A 21,606-nucleotide genomic window follows, 5' to 3' on the forward strand; every position below is an offset into this window, starting at 1 on the left:
TCGGAGCGCAAGCAACGCTTGCCAGTTTACGGGGGTGAAATCGAATGAAACGGAGCTTCACAGGTCCATCGAAATGTCTACTTTAACAGCTTGTCTTCATTCTGTGTTGATGTTTCCAAACCCGCGTGTCACCAACTTTTCCTGAACACGCCTCTCTCTCCTCCACCGCCCCCTTCTTTACTCCCGATTCTCTTCTTTTCAGTATCCGGGAATGGCACCAGTGGATTCCGTCCGGGATCCTAGGATTGGTCGCATCTGGACCAAATACAAGGACACGGATCTGCCAGTCCCCAAATTTAAGGTGAGTGGCGAGGGGAGCAGGGAAATCCCCTGTCCTCTTTTTCTGAACTTTGCCAGATGCGCGCTCCACGTGCAACTGGAATATTGTGGAGAAGTCCACCCGTAACTATGCATGTTATTAAGCTGTAAAGACAAGTTCTAAGTTCAGGAAAGATAACTTTATATATAGTGGATAAATATGAGGGGGTACGTATTTTGTGGAATCGACGGAGCTAGGTAGGGCATGAATCGAGATCTTATTCAACCACTCTTTACAACTGCAACCATACTTTAACCCCTTTGAGCCAGGCTCAATCGACTTTTGGTTAGACTTTCCTAAGTTTGCGTTCCCAGTAATATATACATGAAATGCAGTTGTATACCTTTAAGATCTGCTTTCTCGCCTGTGCTTTTCTTCAGCTGTTTGCCCCTCTATTTGATCTGCATCCTTGTCCGTTTTTAACCACAAAAACACACTTTAAGTGTAACTGTGTTTCAGATCGACGACTGTTACGTGGGTCCCGTACCCCCGAAGGAGGTCACGTTTGCAAAGCTGAATGACAACATCAGGGAAGGCTTTTTATCGGATATGTGTAAAAAGTACGGCGAGATCGAGGAGGTGGAAATTTTGTACAACCCTAAGAACAAGAAACACCTGGGCATTGCCAAAGTGGTGTTTGTGAGCGTGAAAGGAGCCAAGGAAGCAGTGCACAACCTGAACAACACGTCAGTCATGGGGAACATCATCCACGTGGAGCTGGATACGAAAGGTGAGCGAACTGCGCCCGACCCCTCACCGGTGAGCGAGACATCTCGCTCTTGTCTTTTTAACGACTTGTCGGAATCGCGTGTGATGCGTGTGCTCGGTTGCTAGGAGACGGTAGTAGTTTACCAAATACTCCTGTTCTGACAGGGCCATTAATACTAGGCGCGAGTAACGAAGTAAACAAAAGACACGCGGCTCTCCTTCAAAGCTGGCAGTGCCGTTACTTTGCGATGCCTTCAGTGAGCGTAGTGTTCACGAAAAAAAGGAGGGATCCGCCAGATGATCGTTATTTTGAGACCCTTAATATATTGGGGATATGTGACTAAATGCGTCTCCTTGACTTTACGTTTTCTTGGGTGTCTAATATTCGTAAGGCTGCCAGTATGCACTGTGTATGTTACACGCGTTAGGTTCGTGCAGCAGCTGACAGCAGTTTCCTCTTAAAGACACAGTGTCCTTTTTAATTAACTGAATTGAGCATATCGTGATTTATGACGCTTCTGTACTACCTGCATCCCGTTTGGAGAAGAAAGGAAAGAAACCATTTCACTTAACTGTAAATATGTTGAATCCTGATTCGTGGCAATAGAAATCGTATTCATTTTCAGCGCTGTACACATTTTTCAAAGTTTTTTTTTTTTCTTTTTTGTTGTTTGTTTTATCGGTGATGCAATATGAAAACACTACTTTATAAGCACGGTTGTGAATTTAATGGCGATCATACACGCGGAACCTTGTGCTGAAAAATCCATTCATATCTATATTTTGCTTCAAACACACCAGTACTTCACGAATTAGACTTTTTATCCATACTCTTTTTTTAAAAAAAAAAATGCAAACTGTATTTTGCTAAAGAGGGATATGTAGCATGAAACCGGTTACATTTTTCCAGTAGGTTTCTTATCTGCGTCTGTTTACTTGTTTTCCCTATGCGAGTGTAGGTTTCCAGTAGAAGGGGTTCCGATTCCTAGTGCTTTAGATGTGCAGTTAGCTTGAGTGACGACTCTAAATTGGTCCTGTGCTAATGGTGTGCATTCATGTGTTCTGCAGTGGACTGGCACCCTGTCCAGTTAATTGCAGTGCACTATTCGTCTGCACGCACTTACTGCTGCTAGAATAGGCTTTGGCACCCTGCAACTTGAATCATTTTAAAAAGTTTTCCAGAAAAAAAAAAAAATCATTGTTGTTGTGTCTTCCCATTTGAACAGATTTCTTAAGTGTTTTAAAACAGGAATAGGACACAGAGCAGCATCTACCACTATAGAACAATTATTTAGCATTTGATTTGCAGTGGGAGTTGCATTTTCAAGGGCTTTTTCATAGCCAATACCTGGGGTGTTACATGAAATAAAGCAGTTGATTTAGTCACACGATGAAAAGAAGTTGTATATCTTTATATGTTTAAAGTTAATTATAAACAGCACATATTAATATTTTAGAATCCACTTGAATTCAAATGCTGCAAGAGGCGATTAACATTACATAAATGTTAATAATATTTTTTTATTAGTTCCTTAGTTAAGATCCTTGATGCCCAAATGTAGCTAGCTGATGCGCAACCTCCATCAGCAAAATTTTATATTTCTTATAGCTGACTATGGATATGCTAAGATATATATAATTGCTTTTGTACTGCAGTGTCTACAGGTTTAATTAAAGGCAACCTCTTGATTGAACACTCTGCAACGTCTTCCTTGCTTTTATGACACTTCTGTGCTTCCATATAAAGTTGTCCCATGGTGGGAGTTTGACTAGAAATTAAACTCTGGCAAAATTCTCCTCCTAAATATTGTTTTGTGAATACCTTGTGTTGGCCTTGGTATAGAAAATAAAAATGTATTAAGGTGATAGTAAATTTTGACCAGTAATCTCCTCTTTGTAGTGATTTATTTTGAGTTTCCTGGGATAGAAAGGGTGCTGAAGCCATTCCCATTGTGTAGTTGCCTTTGTTTTAGAGTGTGCACACACTAATAATTATTTGCATGTATATAGCGCTTTTCTCACTACTCAAAGTGCTCCGCAGTTGCAGGTTAAGGGCCTTGTTCAAGGGCCCAACAGGTCGGTGTCCTTATTGGCATTTACAGGATTCCAACCAGCAACCTTCCGATTACCAGTGTAGATCCCTAGCCTCAGAGCCACCACTCCGCTTAATCAGCCAGACTGATTAAACCTACAGCGAACAATGGGGTTACTAATTCAGAGGAAACGGTGTATTGCATGCTTTTAACATACTTGTATATACCTATTAACATTTTATTTTTATTTGTACTGTTAGATAAATTAATATATACTGCACCTGTTCTAAAAGTAAAGAGCCACTCGGGAAAAGTCAAATGTAAAACAAAAGAAATTAAGTTGAGGTTTCATAATAATGCATGTTTTTTGTTCTTTTCTGTATGGCTATTAAGGTGAGAATCGGATGCGATACTTTGAGCTCTTGGTCAGTGGGATTTACACCCCTAGAACCTTGCCAGTGGGAAGTGAAGCATTCTTGGATTCATCTCCTCAAAGTGTAAGCAGCACACCCTCGGTAAGCCACTTGTTGTTTTACATTTATCTGTCTTGTCTGAGGAAGCATCAATAAGGTGTAGACTTAAGTGCCCGAGCTGCTTTATTCATATCTTTCAAGTAAAGCATAGGCAAATGTGTGCCATTGTTTATTGATGCTTATCTGTTGGCAAGTGAATGACTGCAGCATTAAAGTTAGGTACCTCTAGATGGATGATTTGAATTTACTACTGTGCAGCAGAGCACACAAGTGTCTGTACAAGATCTCTACTTCAGCAATTATGAGAGGGTGGGAATGCTACCAAATACTACTTGTTTTCGTGTTTTTTTTTTTTTTGCAGAGAAAAGAGTTTTGTTTCATTTTGTAAATGGTATTGTATCATGTTTTTCTATGTGTCAGAGGAGAATATGGAAACCTTGTCAGCTAGTTGTGTCTGTTTCTAAGAGTGAGGGAAGGATGAAAGTCTGGTAGAAGTGTTTCTATATTCTAGAACAATAATTTAAGCATCTAAGTCCTAGAATTATTTTGCAGTGACTTATTCATTCATTTCGTGATATCGTATCACAATACATCGTATATGCATAGCAAGTCTATTTTCAATTTGCCTATTGCAGTTTATGATGCTTTGTTCTTCAATGTATACAGTTTAACAAAGTGCTCATGTCAAGATTTTGCACACATTTTATTTAAAAAAAAAAAAATAAAAAATATTTTGAAACATTGGAAGGGGGTTGTGATAGATAACCTCTTGATAGTATTTTTTTTTCTTTTTGAATTGTTAAGTAGATTTCTTTATTCTGGACTTTCCCTCCCTGCAATTCAGAGCATTGTTAGAAAGAATGTCCCTGAGAGTTAAGAACCTGATTTCAAAGTCCTTATCCAGTGAGACTCCAAGCCACGCACTTAATCTGCCTGTGCCATTTGTGTAGCTGTGCATGATAAAGTTTAATTTGCCTGTAAAGTTTCTACATTCGACCTGTAACACCGGCTGTAAACTTGACATATGCTATACTTTGTTTTTTGTCATGCTGTAGAATGTGATTCTGAATTTGTTGTAAATGTTATTTTTGAAAAAATGTAAGCTTCCTCCTGCAATCGATGAATATATTGTTCCATGGGAAAGACTGAGGGAATAAGAATCCACAGTGTCTGCTTAGTTGGGCTAAGCTCCTGGGAATGTTGAGAAGCCTGGCACCGCATTATAAAAAAGGCATCTAAATAACTATACTTGCCTGGTGTTGTATATTGCATGGGAAAAGATGTTGAAAACAACATAAAATTAATTTTAGCTGCAGTGAGATATTACTCTTTGCAATAACTGAAATAAAGTTTCAGATCAAGTTTTCAGATGTCGAGTTAGCAAAGCTGCTAGAGCCAGTCCTTTTTAACATGAAACAATTCACCATTGTCTCTGATGATATGCCACCATCTTACCATCTTAATTTGGAGAGATCTCTCTACAAGGAAGGAGGCGGTGTAAACAAATTTCCAATCTTGAGCTTTTGGCTGTCTTGCTGAGGAAGAGCTGCACGTCACTCATTTTATGTGCTCCAAATCTAGTCCTGCATGTCTGTGTTGATTAAGCTTATGAACCCCTTTTTTTTTTTTTGAGAGCAACCAAGTTTATGAGTCAGAAATGTCTTTTCAGGCTTATAAACCATCTGGCTTGAACTGTCTTTTGAGGGACTCTAACAGTTTAAAGTTGTTCATTTTAGCCATGCTGTGGATTGACAGTACAGTACCTTCTATGCTAAAGCTATGTCACATGTTTGCACAAAATGATACTTTTCAATCAACATATAATAGTGCTTCACTCCAATACTGTGTATAATTTATGTTTTCAGATTAGGTGCAATAAGAGAGTTGACAGGTTCAGATCACGATGATAGATTTGTATCAACTCTGACTAGATCTTGTGTTCTGCAAGCTCAATGTATTTGATGGACTATTCATTGTGACAGTATGGCGCCTTGTTCAAATCTTTTGGTACCATTTCTTTGATTGTCGCATGTCAAATCTTCCTGACTTTCTCCTCTCCTGCCCCCACAATTTTGCTTTTGGTAGAAACAATCGGAGAGCACTGTGTGGCTGTTTTGGAAATTTTACATCCAGTTTCAAATTTAAAGTCAAGAGTACATTTCCTCCTTAACCGACTCGGGCTTCTCTTTATGATGAACATGGCAGCTGTGGCAATCAACAGTTTCCGGGAACAGTTACAGAGCGGACCATCTCTCACTGTGCACTTAGGTGGGAAACATCCGCAGCACGAATCCACGCGGGAAATGCTTCAGCCACACTACCACGCCCCCTCGCTAGGCCGCGAGCGCGGTGATTATTTATTTTAAAAGTGTCTCTTTCGTCGTGAGCTGTGGACCCACTACACCACAATGGCGCCTTGTTCAAATCTTTTGGTGCCATTTCAGTATTTGTCACATGTCAAATCTTCCTGACTTTTTACTCTCCTGCCCCCACAATTTTGCTTTTGGTAGAAAAAATCGGAGAGCACTTTTCTGGAAATTTTACAGCCAGGTTCAAATTTACAGTCAAGAGTACATTGGAATCCTTATTTGTATGTCTGACCAACTTTCAACTTCTGTCTGTTCTCTGGTGCCAGAATTAGGAAGTGTTATTGGTCAAACATGGCCCTTACCATGGAAGCATCTGGATCATTCAATTTCCTTATAGTACTTGAGTGTTTAAATTGGCTTGTCCATTTTCTGACACTGCTACTAACTTTTGCAGGTTTCTTCAAGTGCGTTATTGTGTAAATACTAAGCTGAGATTCTCTGACTGAGGCAGGTGGTTTCATTTTTATAACTTGGGTGCTGGATAAATATAGGCAACTCATAAACATTACCTGCACATTTTAGTATTAGACATTTCTTGGAAAGTCCTGTTTGCTCACTATATTTGACATGACTCTGAATGAATGGGGTTCATCAACTTTTAGGATTTAGTAGACTCATAGTTACCTATGTATACTTTATGCAGCATTGTTGATACCGTTTCACATCTCTGTGTTCTATCCTTTTAATGACAATATTTTAAATTAAAATTTAGGTCTGAGTTCGAGTTTTCAATAAATCAAAACTCTGGTATGTGTAGGGAAGATTTATGCAACAAGTCTTCAATATAATACTTGCTCCACTGAATAGTCCATCTGTCCATCCATTTTGTAATCTGTTTGCTTGCTAATTATGGGCCAATTTAGCCTTGTTAACTTTATATGCATATTTTTGAGATGTGATTGAGAGCTCATATAGATATTTGGGTAAAATGCACTCTGTAACCTATGTCAGAATTTAAATTTCTACTTGAGTGAAAGTATTGTCATGTAGATAGAAATTTACTTACAGTAAGTAAAAGTAAATACTAGAATGATGTTCTTAGACTTTGGTTCAGCATTCCACCTCGTCATCTTACAGAATTTCAGAGAGAAGTTGAGTCTGCTAAGCTACAACACTTCCCTATGACACTGAATTCTGGGCTTCTTGACGGAGAAATCTTAGACAGTCTGCTTCAGAAACGCCATCTCCAGCAGCATCGCACTACGTACTGGTGCCCTCCAGAGCTGCTTACTTGGCCCAGTTCTGTTTTCTCTGCTGACTCCTGACTGTATCGCTGCATACAGCTCGTAACACCATCATCGATTTTGCTGATGACATCACAGTAGTAGATCTCATCAGCAATGGTGACGAGTCGGCTTACATAACGTAGATGTTACAGTTGCCAGACTGGTCCAAGTACAACAATATCTCCTTAATGTGTACCAAAATGAAAGAGATGATTATTTACTTCAGGAAGCGAAATGCTGAGCACACCCCACTGTACACAAATAGCTCTGCAGTTGAGTTGGCCAAGAACACCAAATTTCCTGCCATGCACCTGACAGCTGTCCTTACTTGGTCAGTTAACACCACCTCCATAGCCAGTGTGCCCACTTCCTTCAGTGGCTGAGGGAGGCTAGATTATCTCTCTGGATTCTTACCACATATTACAAGGGTACCATCAAGAGGATTCTGACCAAGTGCATCATGGTCTAGTTTGGGAACTGCAGCATCTCTAATTACATATTGTTGGGTCCATTTTGTTTTCTGTTAAAGAATGTCTGCAAACCTATGGGACTGTGGCGGACCACTCCTCGCAAGGTCTGTTCAACCCACTTGCATCTGGCAGAAGGTTCTGTCGTGTCCAAGCCAGTTCTGCCAGGTTTTGTAATAACCTTTACCCCTTGGCTCTCCGGGATCTGAACTCTGGGCTGTCCCCTAACCCTCAGATCTTCTATTAGTAGTTTATTTTTATGCAGTTCCATTGTTGCTACTGTTGTCTTTATCATTATTATTATTTATATGTTACTATTTCAGTTTGTTACGGTCTGCTCATTTACCGTTTATTTATCCATCCATTCAGGTCTGGGTCACAGGGTGGCAGTCTACACAATTATGCCCAGATGTCTCCTTTTACCTCCACCTCCTCGGGGAGGGTAGTCAGACCTGGGGAGGCATTATTTTGTACCACTTTATGCTGCAATACTGTATATGAATGGTATGATAGTAAAACTCCTTGATTTAAAAAAAAAAGTATTCTTGGAAAAAATTAATCAAGTAAAAGTACAATTTAGTTAGTTAAAAAAAATATCCTCAAATTCCTGCTGTGCATTTTGGAATGTATAATCCGAATAAACCTAGCAATTAAACAGATAACAGTATTTAGTAAAAAGTGTACACTACTTTATCTAGCAGTTACATTTCAAACATATTAACGTGTACAAGTCTATGAATTAAAAAAAAAAATCTAATAAAATCTAAATATTCATTTCAAGTTCTAGCAAAAGAGACCCATCATCATGTTGTACTTCCCCCAACCTAACTAGAATGAGAATCGTACTTTATGGAAACAGACCATGTATTTTTATTTACAGAAGTACACAATGATATTTAAAATATGAATCCAATAAAGTTCTTTATTACCTTGCATGCAAAATGGCAAATGTCAGTTTTTCTGTTTAATGCCGTAAGTTCATTGATTAAATGATGCAATTCCAAGCATAGAACAAATGTGATCGGAGGATCCAGTGTCATGACATTGTTTATGTCTTGCAACTAGATTTCAATATATAAAAGTGTTTTCATTTTAAAACCAAAATTCAAATAAACAACACAATTGACACAGTTATCAAATTGTAATTATTATTGTGTACATCTAATAAACTGGGCCCTTCATAAACTGTCAAGTGCCTCATACTCTCACTCCCTATAATGAGATTTTTATTTATGAAAGCAGATCCACAGTTTTATTACTACAAGTACACTACACTAATTACACTCAGGAATCAGTAAGGCTGCTATATTAATTACTTTATCAGTAAGTTATTGACCATACTTTTCCGAGCTTATTATACTACACCATTAATGGCACATTGCATGATAACATGAAGTGAATACACTTGAGTTGAGCATTCCTAGTTTCCTCCTCTTTCTCTGTACGTTTACCATTCGTTTGCTAAGAGGCTGATGCGCTTGCTGCTTCCTGAGCAGCTCTTTTATTCACCCTACCGGCCCGCTGCTTCTGTTCTTCCGTCGGCATCTTTTCACGTTAAAACTGATTAAGTTAGTTTTTGTGTTGTAATTACTTAGTACATTTTTTTTTAATTTTTCACTTAAGGTGGCACTTAAGTCTTCAATCTGCCTCAAGAATGATGTAAGATATGAAGAGGTAGGGAAAGTGACGGTGAAGGTGGTAGGGAATGAGAAGGGCGCCTGTACACATGGGCCGCACAGCACCCCTGCTGGCCGCTGCCGAGAGTTGATTCTACAATAAAATTAAAATAAAAATAAAAAAAAAGGAATAAAAATCACCCAGAAAGCGGACAGTAGACGTCACGTAGTACATGTGTACCAAATTTCAGGTCAATAGTCCAAATGGTCTGCGAGCTACAGGTGATTTAAAGTCCTGGACAGACAAACGGACAGCCACTGTGGTGTATTATATAAGAAGACAGTGTACATCACTGAAGTAACCTGTGTATTTCAGATACTATAACATGCAAAAAAAATGACATCATGACAAAAATGACATGGTAAGCAATTAAAGAAAATCATCTCTAAATATCAGCTGACAATGTAGTTCATAGTTCTCTTCATATAAAGTATAATTTGAGATAGGAAAAACTTGAGTAGAGAAAAAAGATTACACTTTTGCAAAACAAAATTAGTAAGCAAGATGTTTTTGAATTATGTTGCCTTTAGACAAGTACAGTCTGCATAGAACCAGCATGTAGAAGAAAGTGTTTAACACTCAAACCGTGGTAATGATGTTATCTTTAAATAGCAAAGTAGAACACAAATGAACAAGCTACAGTAAAACTCTTGTGATTGTGCCACACACTCCTAAGGTACAAGAGTGTGAGGGGCTTGAACAAGTAGATGGGTGTTGCAGGAGAGAGATAAGCAGAACTACTTTTATTGCTCTGTTCAAATGTGTGCTAAATCAATACAACATTTGTGTCTTCAATATAATGTCACAGGATTTTTTTTTTTTTGCCTAGCCCTGTGTGTGACCGATTCTTGGTTGTCACATGAGCTGCGAAAGGCAGATACAATTCTGAATGTGGAGCCTTTAGAAATTGAACATTTTGCATGCTACAGTATTTGTATATAAATGATTATTGATAATTATTTATCAATGCACACCATACACATTTTCAGTACAATTAACAGATATTTTTATTTTTCTCTGTATTTTAAGCACCCCCCACTAGTTTAGAAATCGGCAGACTTCTGTTGTTTTTTGTACTTGTGAGGAAGAGTTCTTGTATGCAGATGGTTCCACATTGTTTAGGATACAGCTTAGACCACGTAATGACACTGTATTGTCTTATGTCCTTGCATCTGAGCAGGTCTTCTAAATGAGATGAGACCAGTGATACATACCTGTAGTACTGTGAGGGGTGAGAAATGGCGCTTTTCCACTGCATAGTACGGCACGACACGGTTCAGTTCAGCTCACTTTTGGGGGGTTTTCCACTGGGAACAGTACCTGGTACCTGGTCCTTTTTTTAGTACCACCTCAGCCGAGGTTCCAAGCGCCGAACCGTTACCAAAACGTGACGTGTAAACTCTGCTGGTCACTGATTGGCCGGAGAAAATCGTCATTACTGCGTCACTGAACTTGTGACACGAGACACAACAGACCAAAGATTTTAGCACAGCCAGCGAAGGTTCGGACGCACCATTTTGTTTTAACCAAAAATGGCTGTTTCGTGGTCTATTGAGGAAGTACAGACGTTCCTCTCGTTGGTAGCCGAGGAGCGGATCCAGCGAGAGCTATAACGACACGTGAATAATCTTGCCCACTCTAAAGCAGTACTAAACTGCAGTCGAAACGCAATTATTATCTTCACTTGCAATTAGATTGGTAGATGGATTGACCAAAGTTCACAACCAAAATTTTAATTGACTTAAAATGACAGTGTTGGCAAAACCAAAATTTGCCTCTGTGCTACATAATTATGGTTTGGCCTTTCTCTGCTACCTGTATTTGTTTTTTTGTTTCCCAGTATATTTCTTTGTCAGTGATAATTGCACATTTAAAAGCAGACACTCTAATAAGCTCTGATATTAAACAGATGTAAGTACGCTCGTAGTAATTTAACCAGTTGTGCTAGACGTGCTATTAGATCCCAGCTTCATTAAATGATCTCAACCTTGCTGCAGAGTCAATTCCCTTGTGTCCTTTAGGTTTTGCTGTATTAATTATTTTCATTTTTGAGGGTTGGTTGGCTTTTTCAGAAAGCTTTTTCCCTCTCTTTTGTGGCTTTTCTTCTGGAGTGTGCTCTCAGGTTGTTTGTGTATTATTGTACTGAACTGCAAATGGGGAGCCAGCCATGTGAAAGAAAACAAAAGGTTGTGCCAAGTGATTTCATGCCAAAGTAAACAAAATTCTCAGCTTTAAGTGCTAGAGAGTCACTAAAGCAGCAGCAGTTTCGCTGTGTTTTGTACCAGTAATTTTGTTTTTTTGTTCCCCTTCAGTGTTCACTAAATATGGTTTGCAAAAGGAAAAAATAATCAAATACTTCTCGACTAATAAAACCATTGAAACATTATAATTTTAATGATCATCCAATTTTGTTTTGCAGTTATTTATGAATATGGCACTTGGTTTGGGTCAATTCAAAGTTTGTTTTAAAAGGCTGTAAATATTTATGTTGTCTGTATTTTGTCAAATTGAGTTTTTGTTAACTTTTTTTAAAGTGAAACAAAGTTAATGCACTCCCTGCAGGGAACCATCTTTAAACATGACATTTCTTCTGAGTGTAGTGCCAAATGACCATTTACACAGTCAATTTTAACCGAAAAAATCTAAAACCTTTAAATGTGACACATGCAAAAAATTCAGATGGCCTTCCAGTTGATTGACTAGCATGTTGAGCATTTTGTTCAGAACTTAATTGGCCTAAATCCACATCCGAATTATTTCCATAATATATGTAATACATTTTCTGACTTTTCAGACTTCTTTCCCTGTTAGTATGCTGGGACTGTTAATAGAAACGCACTCTTAGAATATATTGAAGTGAATGTGAAATCCGGATTGTATCTATCAGCTGGGACAGGTGCTGTCATGTGCCTACCCTTTTTAGGCTCCGGTATTTTACGTTTGTCTGTGCTCACAATTGCATTGGATTCAATTTTAGTTCTTTGAGTCTGAATTGAGCAATGACGGTGTCCTCTGATCACAACTGAAACGAGCTGCTCAGTTAGTTTGGACATTTCCTGTTTTTCATTTTTGTATTTGTTTGGCACCATTTTAAATTTGATTGCTTCAATTTTATAATTTGCTGATATTTTGCCTACCTTTTGGAAAAGTAGTACAGCAAATATTTATAGAGTTTTTTTTCTCTCCACTAGTTTTATTCTGTTTAGTTGGTGACTTTGTCATATCTTTTGCTTAACACTTTGGTTCCCTGTAACTGCTCAGTATCTCATGTTGTCATATTTTGCTCCAATTACGTTTTGTACCTTTTTCAGATAGATGGCTAGAACCTCATAAAGTTCACATTCAGTGGTGTTTGTTTTTAACTCTGTTTTCTTCCCCAATGTGGACACGATGGCCAGAGGCTTGTTTGGTTTGTGTTCTGATAATGTGTTTGGCAATCTTATTTTGATTTGGTTAGGGAAAATGTGAGAAACCGCTCTGGAGTTAAAGTGAATTATGAACACCTTCACTTTTGAGCCCAGACTAATGGGATGATGATTTTTGGATCGAGAGACTTAGCTGCAGTGGCCACAGTGCATGTGAGATTTGCTAATTCTGTCAATTTGTTTAGGGGCTTGGATTTTTCTCCCACATTTGCAAAGTTGATCTGGCAACTCCAAACTTACTGTGAATGTGATTTGTGCCCTTTCCTGCACTCATTCCTGCCAGACTACAGACTGCCATCTTGTGACTAGTTACTGAATAAGCACATTAAATAATAGGAGGATATACTAAGACCAGCTCTCTAGTTTTTGTTGTGCCACTTGGTATTTTGCTTAATGAAAAAAATTACATCCAGAAGTTTGTTTTTTCTTTTATCGGTACCTCCGACACCTTGATGAACTGGCATTGGCCACAAAATTTGTTCTTTGTCTTCTTCTTGCAGTGTACTCTCGACCACACAAGAAATTTGAACATGTCCCTAAATTATTTTTGAGTATACTGTATGAAGTGTGATTTTATTCATTCCATGGGGTACTTGGTTGCTAGATCTTTATTTGTAGTAACTGACTTAATATCAAATGGATTTATTGATCAGTGTATCTGAAAACCTATACATTTTTGAAAAAGGTTATTTGTCTCCTAGGAAGTCCTTTGTTTTTTCCAGTCTCCTCACTATTTTATTTTTTCCTCACACTGAGGACTGAATCCACATCCTTATTTTCAGTGTTAACTTTTGCGCACATAGTTGGCAGTCATCAGTCAGTTTTTAAAATCACCTAGTCATATGGCTTGTAAGCCAAGACTATTACAGATGCACATACACATATCAAGATTATAAAAAGAAACTTGTATGTATCCAATATTTCATTGAATGTAAATGTAGAGGTGGCAGGACACATAGCTGAATAAGATTTAGAAATTTTTCTTAGTTGGACTCGCTCGGCAAAGGTCGGTTTAAGGGTAATTGTGTGTTGGAACACTTGACAGGAGATGTGCAGCTGTATGAAGTGAATTACCAGAAGTATGTATATTAGTACAATGTTCTCATCCTCTTGAAACAAGTTAAGGACTTTTTATCAGTTAACTGTTTAGGGGGTTTCGCTCGCCCACCCTCGAGTTTGGTTATCCGGATATAAAATTTAAAGAGATTGTTATTTTCATGGGAATTATTACCTACACTTTTGATACTATGTTGCATCCCTGACCGAATTGTGGTTTTTTCAAAATTAAACTTGTCGTAGCTTTAATTGTTGCCGGACCACAGATTCTCATAGCGTTTGGTCCATTATTGTGTAAATTTACATTTTGAGCATCGTATGATGCGTTCATGAAACGTTTATTGTAGACATGTATATTTTGCCTGTAGTGTTTGTGGATTTCACTTTCACCAAACAACAAATCTTTCAATTCTCGCGGATACACCTGTTTATTGGGAGGCAACACTACTTTTTCATTGTGGCAACACGAATTAGATGATCTACAAGTCTCCGACTTAAAGTTTAAAGCTGAACAATATCTACATACTTCTGACATATCACCTATTTCCATATATTCAATTTCTTTTTTTCGAGTAATAATTTCCGTTTGTTTTGTGCTAATGTGATATTTACTTTCTTTTTTTTGATCCCTTTTGAATTCCACTGTTTTCATAATCTCTAACCTGCTCTGCATGTGTATCACACCAACGTTTTTGAACATCTTTATGAAGTCTTTTATTTCTGACCCAGGTTGGACCTCCGAGGTTTTCAATCACACTAGGTCCGGGCTGAGTATTACTTTCCTTATTTTCTGAATTTGCACATAGATGATTATTGTTCTTTTGTGAATTCTTTTCTCTCCAACACTTTTGTGTCTCTTTTCTTCTTTGCTTACTCGTTGATGTGCCATTTGAACATATACAATTTTTAAGAGCTGGGAGCAAAAAGCATTCCAACAACTGAGAGGTTAGATGTCCGTGATCTTGTTTTAAATTGTTTGTAAGTAGGAAATGATGTGCCGAAGTCGCCGTCTCAAGGGTCTTGCTTCCAAAGGTTGTCAAGTCTAGTCTCGCGGGACATCAAAGTGTCTCTCCAAGAAGATCACGTCTCAACTCAAGGTTTTTATTATATATATATATATATATATATATATATATCTCATATAATTCAAAGGATTTTCTGTCTGTCACCCAGAAACTCATGAATGGCTGTGCCTTTAACCTTGATCTTGGTCTTCATTGAGAGTTTATGACATGACACACATAACATGAACCAAGAATTGAAGAAATGAGCTCCTACGGCAACATAATGGGACTTAGTGCCCTTTTCATGGCAAACAACATTGAAGCCTTGCGCCCTAGCTGGCAGGAAAAGAACAATGGCTGGGGAATGTGGCATTGCTGACAGAAAAACGACTGCAGTGACCTCTGCTCACAGTGAAGCACATTGCCCAGGCCAAGTGATTCTTTCTGAATATGGCAGGGAAATCATACACAATCAAAGAATTGGAGGCACAGGCTTCCTCTGCCATGAAAAGAAATGGTGTGCAAACACATACGGTAGTATGCCTGTCTGGAAAAGACAGATAAGCTGGCAGTATAAGACATTGCAGCAACCTCAACAGACTGCCCAGGGATGCTGTGTTTGATGAGACGTGCTTTTTGAAGTGCACTGAAGTCTAAGTTTAACTTGTTGAAAATAAGTTGTTTATGCTGTTGCTTTGCCTCATGTAAATAACAAAGTATTCGAGCGTTACCAAAAGATGTCTTTGTAGAACAGGAAGCTGGCTGCAGTAATTCCAGTCGGTTATATTCAGCCACAGTAAAACAACATGCCCCTTAAGATGGCAAAGAGGAACTGATTTTGGGACATAAAATAGAAACTACTTCATTATACAGAGGCTAGTCAGAGTTTGGATCAAACGTCTCAATAAAATTGAAGGGAAGGTCCAATTGTTTTTGCAGAATTACTTGTTGATGAACCGGGCCTACAGAATATTGAGTGTGGCTAATGGATCTCTTTTGATTTTGTAAATGTATTCCAGTATATGTTTTTATACAGTGCTTTGCAGAAATAAGCTAATTTGGAGCACCCTATGATAAAAGTACTTTGGTGTTTGGCATGATATGACTTAAATACCACACATTTTTTAAATAGATATGCATATGACAATGCTTCATGACATCTCTCCACATCAAAAATTACGGCCTGGCCCAAAATAGTACCCAACAAACATACCAGGTGGATTCAGACTAAGGGGGTAGTACCTACTGTATGAGTAAGCCCTATACGTGAATGGTTAAACATAGGTTTGCCAGACATCCCTTATATATGGGACATGCCCCATATTTGATAATTTTGTCCCCTGTCTCATACTGACCTTTCAGGGACAACCAAATGTCCCGTATTTAGTTCATTTTCAAATTTCGTAATAACATTTTTTTTTTTTTACTACCTTCTTAAGGTACTTAGTTTTAACTTTATAAGTAATTATACTTGCTTTCCTCCGATTCTCTTGATGAAAATAACCCAAATGTAAGGAGGAAGCAAGTGTTGGCTGCCTGTTTGCAGCTTGTTCAGTTGCTGTAATTGCGACACTCTCATCGTTTAGCTCTCCAGCCGTGCAGCTCTGCAGTTCAGGATCAGCATTGCAACATACAGTGACTGTCAACAAAGGCCGCTGTTACTACTCGCCACAGCCCACTTTTTTTCTAGCTGTATTAAACAATAATAATATTTCTCTATTGTCTGTATTAAATAAATATTTTCAAATGATTTCACTTTTACAGAATTTTTTTTAGCTTTTATTAAATAATTTTCAAATGATTTTACTTTTGTTTTCCTCATAACCCATTAACATCCTTGCTTTATGTTTTTAACTTATGTCTCTACTTTTATATAATATATTAGTCTGGGTGTGTAGGGCGCATGTATAAATGTGTATATATATAGTAATATAGAGAGAGATTTTAAGAGTGTCTGGTATTTCTAATTTTCTAATCTGGCAACCATAGTTACACATCACAAAAAGCCATCATTCATCTTTGTAACTAGCTGTTATTGTTAGTTCACCCACATCTAGAGTGATGTTTTAGTGTTGGTTGTTTTGTTGGTTTTGTTTTTGAGGAAAACATTAATTTGAATATAGGAAAGATATCATGTAGGATTATCTTTTGATTAGTATTTATTTTGTATCTTTATACTTGGACCATACAACTAACAAGAGTTAGGCCTCTCATGCCTGAATGTAATACAAGAGGACTGTGGGTAGCTGGTGCTGGTAAGGCAACAGAAAAGGACAGAAAGCCTCCATTTTAACCTACAGTTATGTGCACTAAGTCTTGACAACTGAACATGTATGTGTTAAGAAGGCTCCTTTCATTTTCAAGAATGCATGCAGCATTTGTAGTGATATACAGTTACTTCTTTGTGTTAGCCTAGCCAGCAGATGTAGCCAATGTGCTGATGCGCTGCGCTGTATCTAAATAGCTCTTCTTTATACAAACATTAAAACCTATTCAGCATTAGTTGCTGATCAAAGCATAGATTAAAGATACCGCTAAAAAGATTGTTAGGGCTTCAGTTAGCCTGTTAAGTGTGCAAGACAGTTGAAATGATGTTGTCCAATGAGTGATAAGGTGATGAGTTTCACTATGGCCAAAGTAAATTTCAGAATGTATTGATTGTTGATAATTTTTTTGCATGCCAAAAATGTAGCCAGCAGGAAACCTGTGTATGCATAGATTTTGATCAAATGTATTTAAAATTTGAATGCCATTTAAAAGATTTTTACCATTTAGTTCATAGTGCTTTCCAGTCTTTCACTAGTCCTCCCAGTTAGGTAGAGATTGTACACAGCTGTGCAGAGATGGCAGCCCAGTCTTTATTCCCCGTGTTAGCCTTTGAAGAGCACTATAATCTTTGTGTCACTGTAACCTTTTCTTTGTTTCTTTGTTTATTTATTGTAACCCTATACTGTCCTGCAGAACTGTTAAATGAAAAGACTAGAGCTAGCAGTGCCCCACAATAAGTCTGTAGTCGATGCAGTGTTTTTCTTCATTTAACCCTTTAATTATATACTTTAGATAAGCACTATTTGTGAGATCTTTTGGCTAGACTCTCAATTTGTGTGCTTGGACTCTTTATTTCTAGGACCTGAAGCCATGACTTTGTCATAAATTGGGAACTGTGGGAGTGTGGTAAAGGCAGGGCAAGAAAATGTTAGAACATTAGAACACACTAGACGAGAACAGGCCATTCAGCCCAACAAAGCTCAGCAGTCCTGTCCACTTGTTTCTTCCAAGAAAACATCGAGTTGAATTTTGAAAGTCCCTAACGTCTTATTGTCTACCACACTACTTGGTTGCTTATTCCAAGTGTCTGTTCTTTGTGTAAAGAAAAACTTCGTAATGTTTGTGGGAAATTTACCCTAAATAAGTTTCCAACTGTGTCCCCGTGTTCTTGATGAGCTCATTTTAAAATAACAGTCTCGATCCACTGGACTAATTCCCTTCATAATTTTAAAACACTTCAGTCAGGTCTCTTCTTAATCTTCTTTTGCTTATACTGTAAAGGCTCAGCTCTTTTAATCTTTCCTCATAACTCATCCCATGTAGCCCTGGACTAAGCCTAGTTGCTCTTCTCTGGACCTTTTTCCAGTGCTGCTATGTCCTTTTTGTAGCCTGGAGACCAAAACTGCACACAGGACTCCAGATGAGGCCTCCTGTGACTTGTACTTCAAACATCAAGGCGCTATATAACCTGACAGTCTGTTAGCCTTCTTAATGGCTTCTGAACACTGTTGGGAAGTTGATCTCTTAGAGTCCACTATGACTCCTAAATCCTTCTCATAAGGTGTACTCTCGATTTTCCGACCGCCCATTGTGTATTCAAACCAAGCAATATATCACCACACAGAACACATTAAATGTATGATATTCCAACTCTCTGAAGATTTAGAATCTTTAGATTTGTACTTGATATCACTTTCATGATGAAATGCATTAAAGTGTGTATTTAAAATTTTACAGATAAATCGTTAATTTTGTTTAAATAATGAATACTGGTAATAATTACACACATGGGGGTAACACGGTGGCGGAGGGGTAGTGCTGCTGTCTCGCAGGGAGTCACGTCACTGATATCCCCTGCTTGGATTCCACACTGTGCTCCAGTTTCCTTCCAAAGATATGCAGATTTAATAATAAATTTTATTTATATAGCGCCTTTCCCATGCTCAAGGCACTTAAAGAATATAAGAAATAAGATTTGGTGCCGCTAAAATGACGCTAGTGTATGTGTGTGCTTGTATTTACCTTGCGATGAACTGAGGCCTCGTCCAGGGATTGTTTCTCACTTGTGCCCAATGCTTGCTGGAATGGACACATCCCTGGGTTGATGGATTTAATCAATAAACATCATTATCAGAGATATTGCGGTAAGGTGTCATTGCAATTTTTAATGAGTGTTCAATTCAATTCACAACACAGAGAAGCCGAACATGTTCTCACTGTGATAATATCTCGCACTGCCACCTGGTGGATTCCTCCAAAATTACGTAAAGTACGCGCGCAAGTATAAACACTACAGCGCTTGTGTAGCAGGAGTGTCTGCAGCAGCATGCATCGCGTCGCGTGAAGTATAACCTTGACCTAACCTGCTCTGCATGTGTATCGCGCCAATGTTTGTGAATTCTTTACGATGTTCTACTTTGTCATCTACTCTTTGTCTTTTATTTCCGGCCCTGGGTGTGGCTAAATCTCTTGGTACAAAGTCTCGTCTCGTGGGACTTGAAAGTATCTTTATGAAAAAGTCGCGTCTCGTGCCAGGATTTTTGTATATAATAGGGAGATATTTATCAAATGCATTTGTACTTGTATTTTCACATGAGCAGGCCATGAAGCTAACCATGTGGAAAGGAGGCAGAAGAGCTGGACTTGAAACCACATAGTTGCATGTTCATTTCCCATTGCCCAGTCTATATATATGTAAAGCTAAACATGTTGCTTAACTCACCTGCAATTAACTTGCAAGGAAATGCTTCTTGGCTCATTGTGCAGTGTGGTTCTCTTTGTGAGCATTTCACTTAGATGATATTCCATATGAATTTAGCTATATAAAATGAAAATTAATTGAAAGTTTAAAGCAAGGATTAATGGGTGCAATTAAGACAAAAAGAGTAATAGGATAGATTATGGGTTTAACCTCTGAGGCCCCATCAGTTGGATCCAGCTGCACACCTGAAATAAATCCTAATTAAATGATACCTCAATGGCCCCCATAACATTTTTAATTGCACAATCCTTACATTTAATTGGTCCTGATAGGAGAACAATGGAGCAATGCCAATGCCTGCTCTTTTAAGGGAAACTCTTGGTTCATTGATATTTCCTAAATTTAAACTCTAGTAATGTTTTGGTAACTACTGTAATTATAATAAACATATTCCTCAAACATATATGCTTTGCTGTTGGTAATTAATGCTGTTTATAATCTTTATTTGCCCATTTTAGTTCTCTCTTCTTCAATGCTTTGAAGCTGCAATATTGCTATGCGCTACTTGTAAAGCTAGGTAGATATTCTTTTTTTGTCTCCAAGGGGTAATTAAAACTTCACTGAATTTCAAGAAAATAAAAATCCTAAATTAAAAATCATTTATAAAAAAACAAACAACCAACCACCCCAAAACACATATGAGCATCTGGCTTGAATAAGAGAGTCGTGTTGAGTTTAATTTACTGTCATTTACCTAACAGTACAATAGAGATTATTTGTTCCTTTTTAAGTGTCAATATCATATGTGACAAAATATGCAAGTATTTGTCGCCAGGTGAAAGTTGGCTTTATACAGAAGCTCAAAATAAGCACAAAAAACGAATTACTACAATAAAGCAACCACAGCTCAAAAAACAATACATATACTGTATAACCATATTAAATTAAAATATCTATTAAAAACAATTATCACGTGTCAGAACTAATAATGAATCAATGTACTGTTATTGTTCCCATTGTGTTAAAGTGTTTTGGGTCTAGGTTAGTGTTAGCCATGGCCTGGATATAAGGAGCAGATGGAAATGTGACACTTGGTTTACTTTTGTGAAATCCCAAAGCTCATTGAGATTACACTAAGAAGCTGAGCAAACTTAGCTCCCCTTTCACAAAATAAAAAAATTAAAAGCAATCTGTGCTCCCTGGTGAATTTCCAGTCATCCAAAGCCCTGTGCTGAAGTACTTGAGATTGTATACTGATAAAAGTGTCAAGGTTAGGGATGAAGCAATATCTGCTAAATGTTTGTATGGAGGGTCTCTTAATTGAACTCCTTGTGTAATTAGCCATTTCATTAATCTGTGTAAGATTTTTTACATTAACTGATGATAAACACTTACAATTGTGTAAGAACAGGTTGATGCCAATTTGTCATTTTACAGCATAACCTTTGTTGCGTCAGCTTGAGACTATTCTCTCACATTTGTCCAATTGCAAGCAACTGTTAATTTATTTCTTTGTTCAGTTTTGAGAATCAACTTTAAACTTTTTGAAGGCGGCATTACAGACAAAAATCACAGACTAAAACTGTTATACAACCTTTATCCATCACTGAATGATTAAACACTAGTCGCCTGGTACAAAATACATTATATTTTGAACCTTTTTGTTGTTTTTTTTTTTTTGTTTTTTTTGTAAAACTTGAGTTGTTTGTATGGAATGTTATTTGATTTTAATAAAATCAATAAAATATACTATATTGTGGTGTTCTTTTCTCCTCTGAAGAAAGTGCACTTCTTCATAAGGAAGTACAGTTCTGGCAACAGTGGAAGGGTTGGTGTGAAAATTCTTACTACAGAGTAATGCATTTTCTCTATACAGTAAA

The 21,606-nt window shown here is 37.7% G+C and overlaps 1 protein-coding gene across 1 annotated transcript in view; it reads left to right on the forward strand.

The window, feature by feature from the left end:
* LOC120540822 (histone-lysine N-methyltransferase SETD1B-like) overlaps positions 1-21,606 on the forward strand; it is a 66,884-nt gene that overhangs the window by 942 nt on the left and 44,336 nt on the right. Inside the window, exons 3-5 of the mRNA XM_039771900.1 lie at positions 203-301; positions 779-1,049; positions 3,454-3,575. Of these exons, the coding sequence (XP_039627834.1) occupies positions 203-301; positions 779-1,049; positions 3,454-3,575 (492 nt within the window). The remainder of the gene's footprint in view (positions 1-202; positions 302-778; positions 1,050-3,453; positions 3,576-21,606) is intronic.

Source organism: Polypterus senegalus, chromosome 12 (assembly GCF_016835505.1).
Source record: "Polypterus senegalus isolate Bchr_013 chromosome 12, ASM1683550v1, whole genome shotgun sequence".
Taxonomy (NCBI): Eukaryota; Metazoa; Chordata; class Cladistia; order Polypteriformes; family Polypteridae; genus Polypterus; species Polypterus senegalus.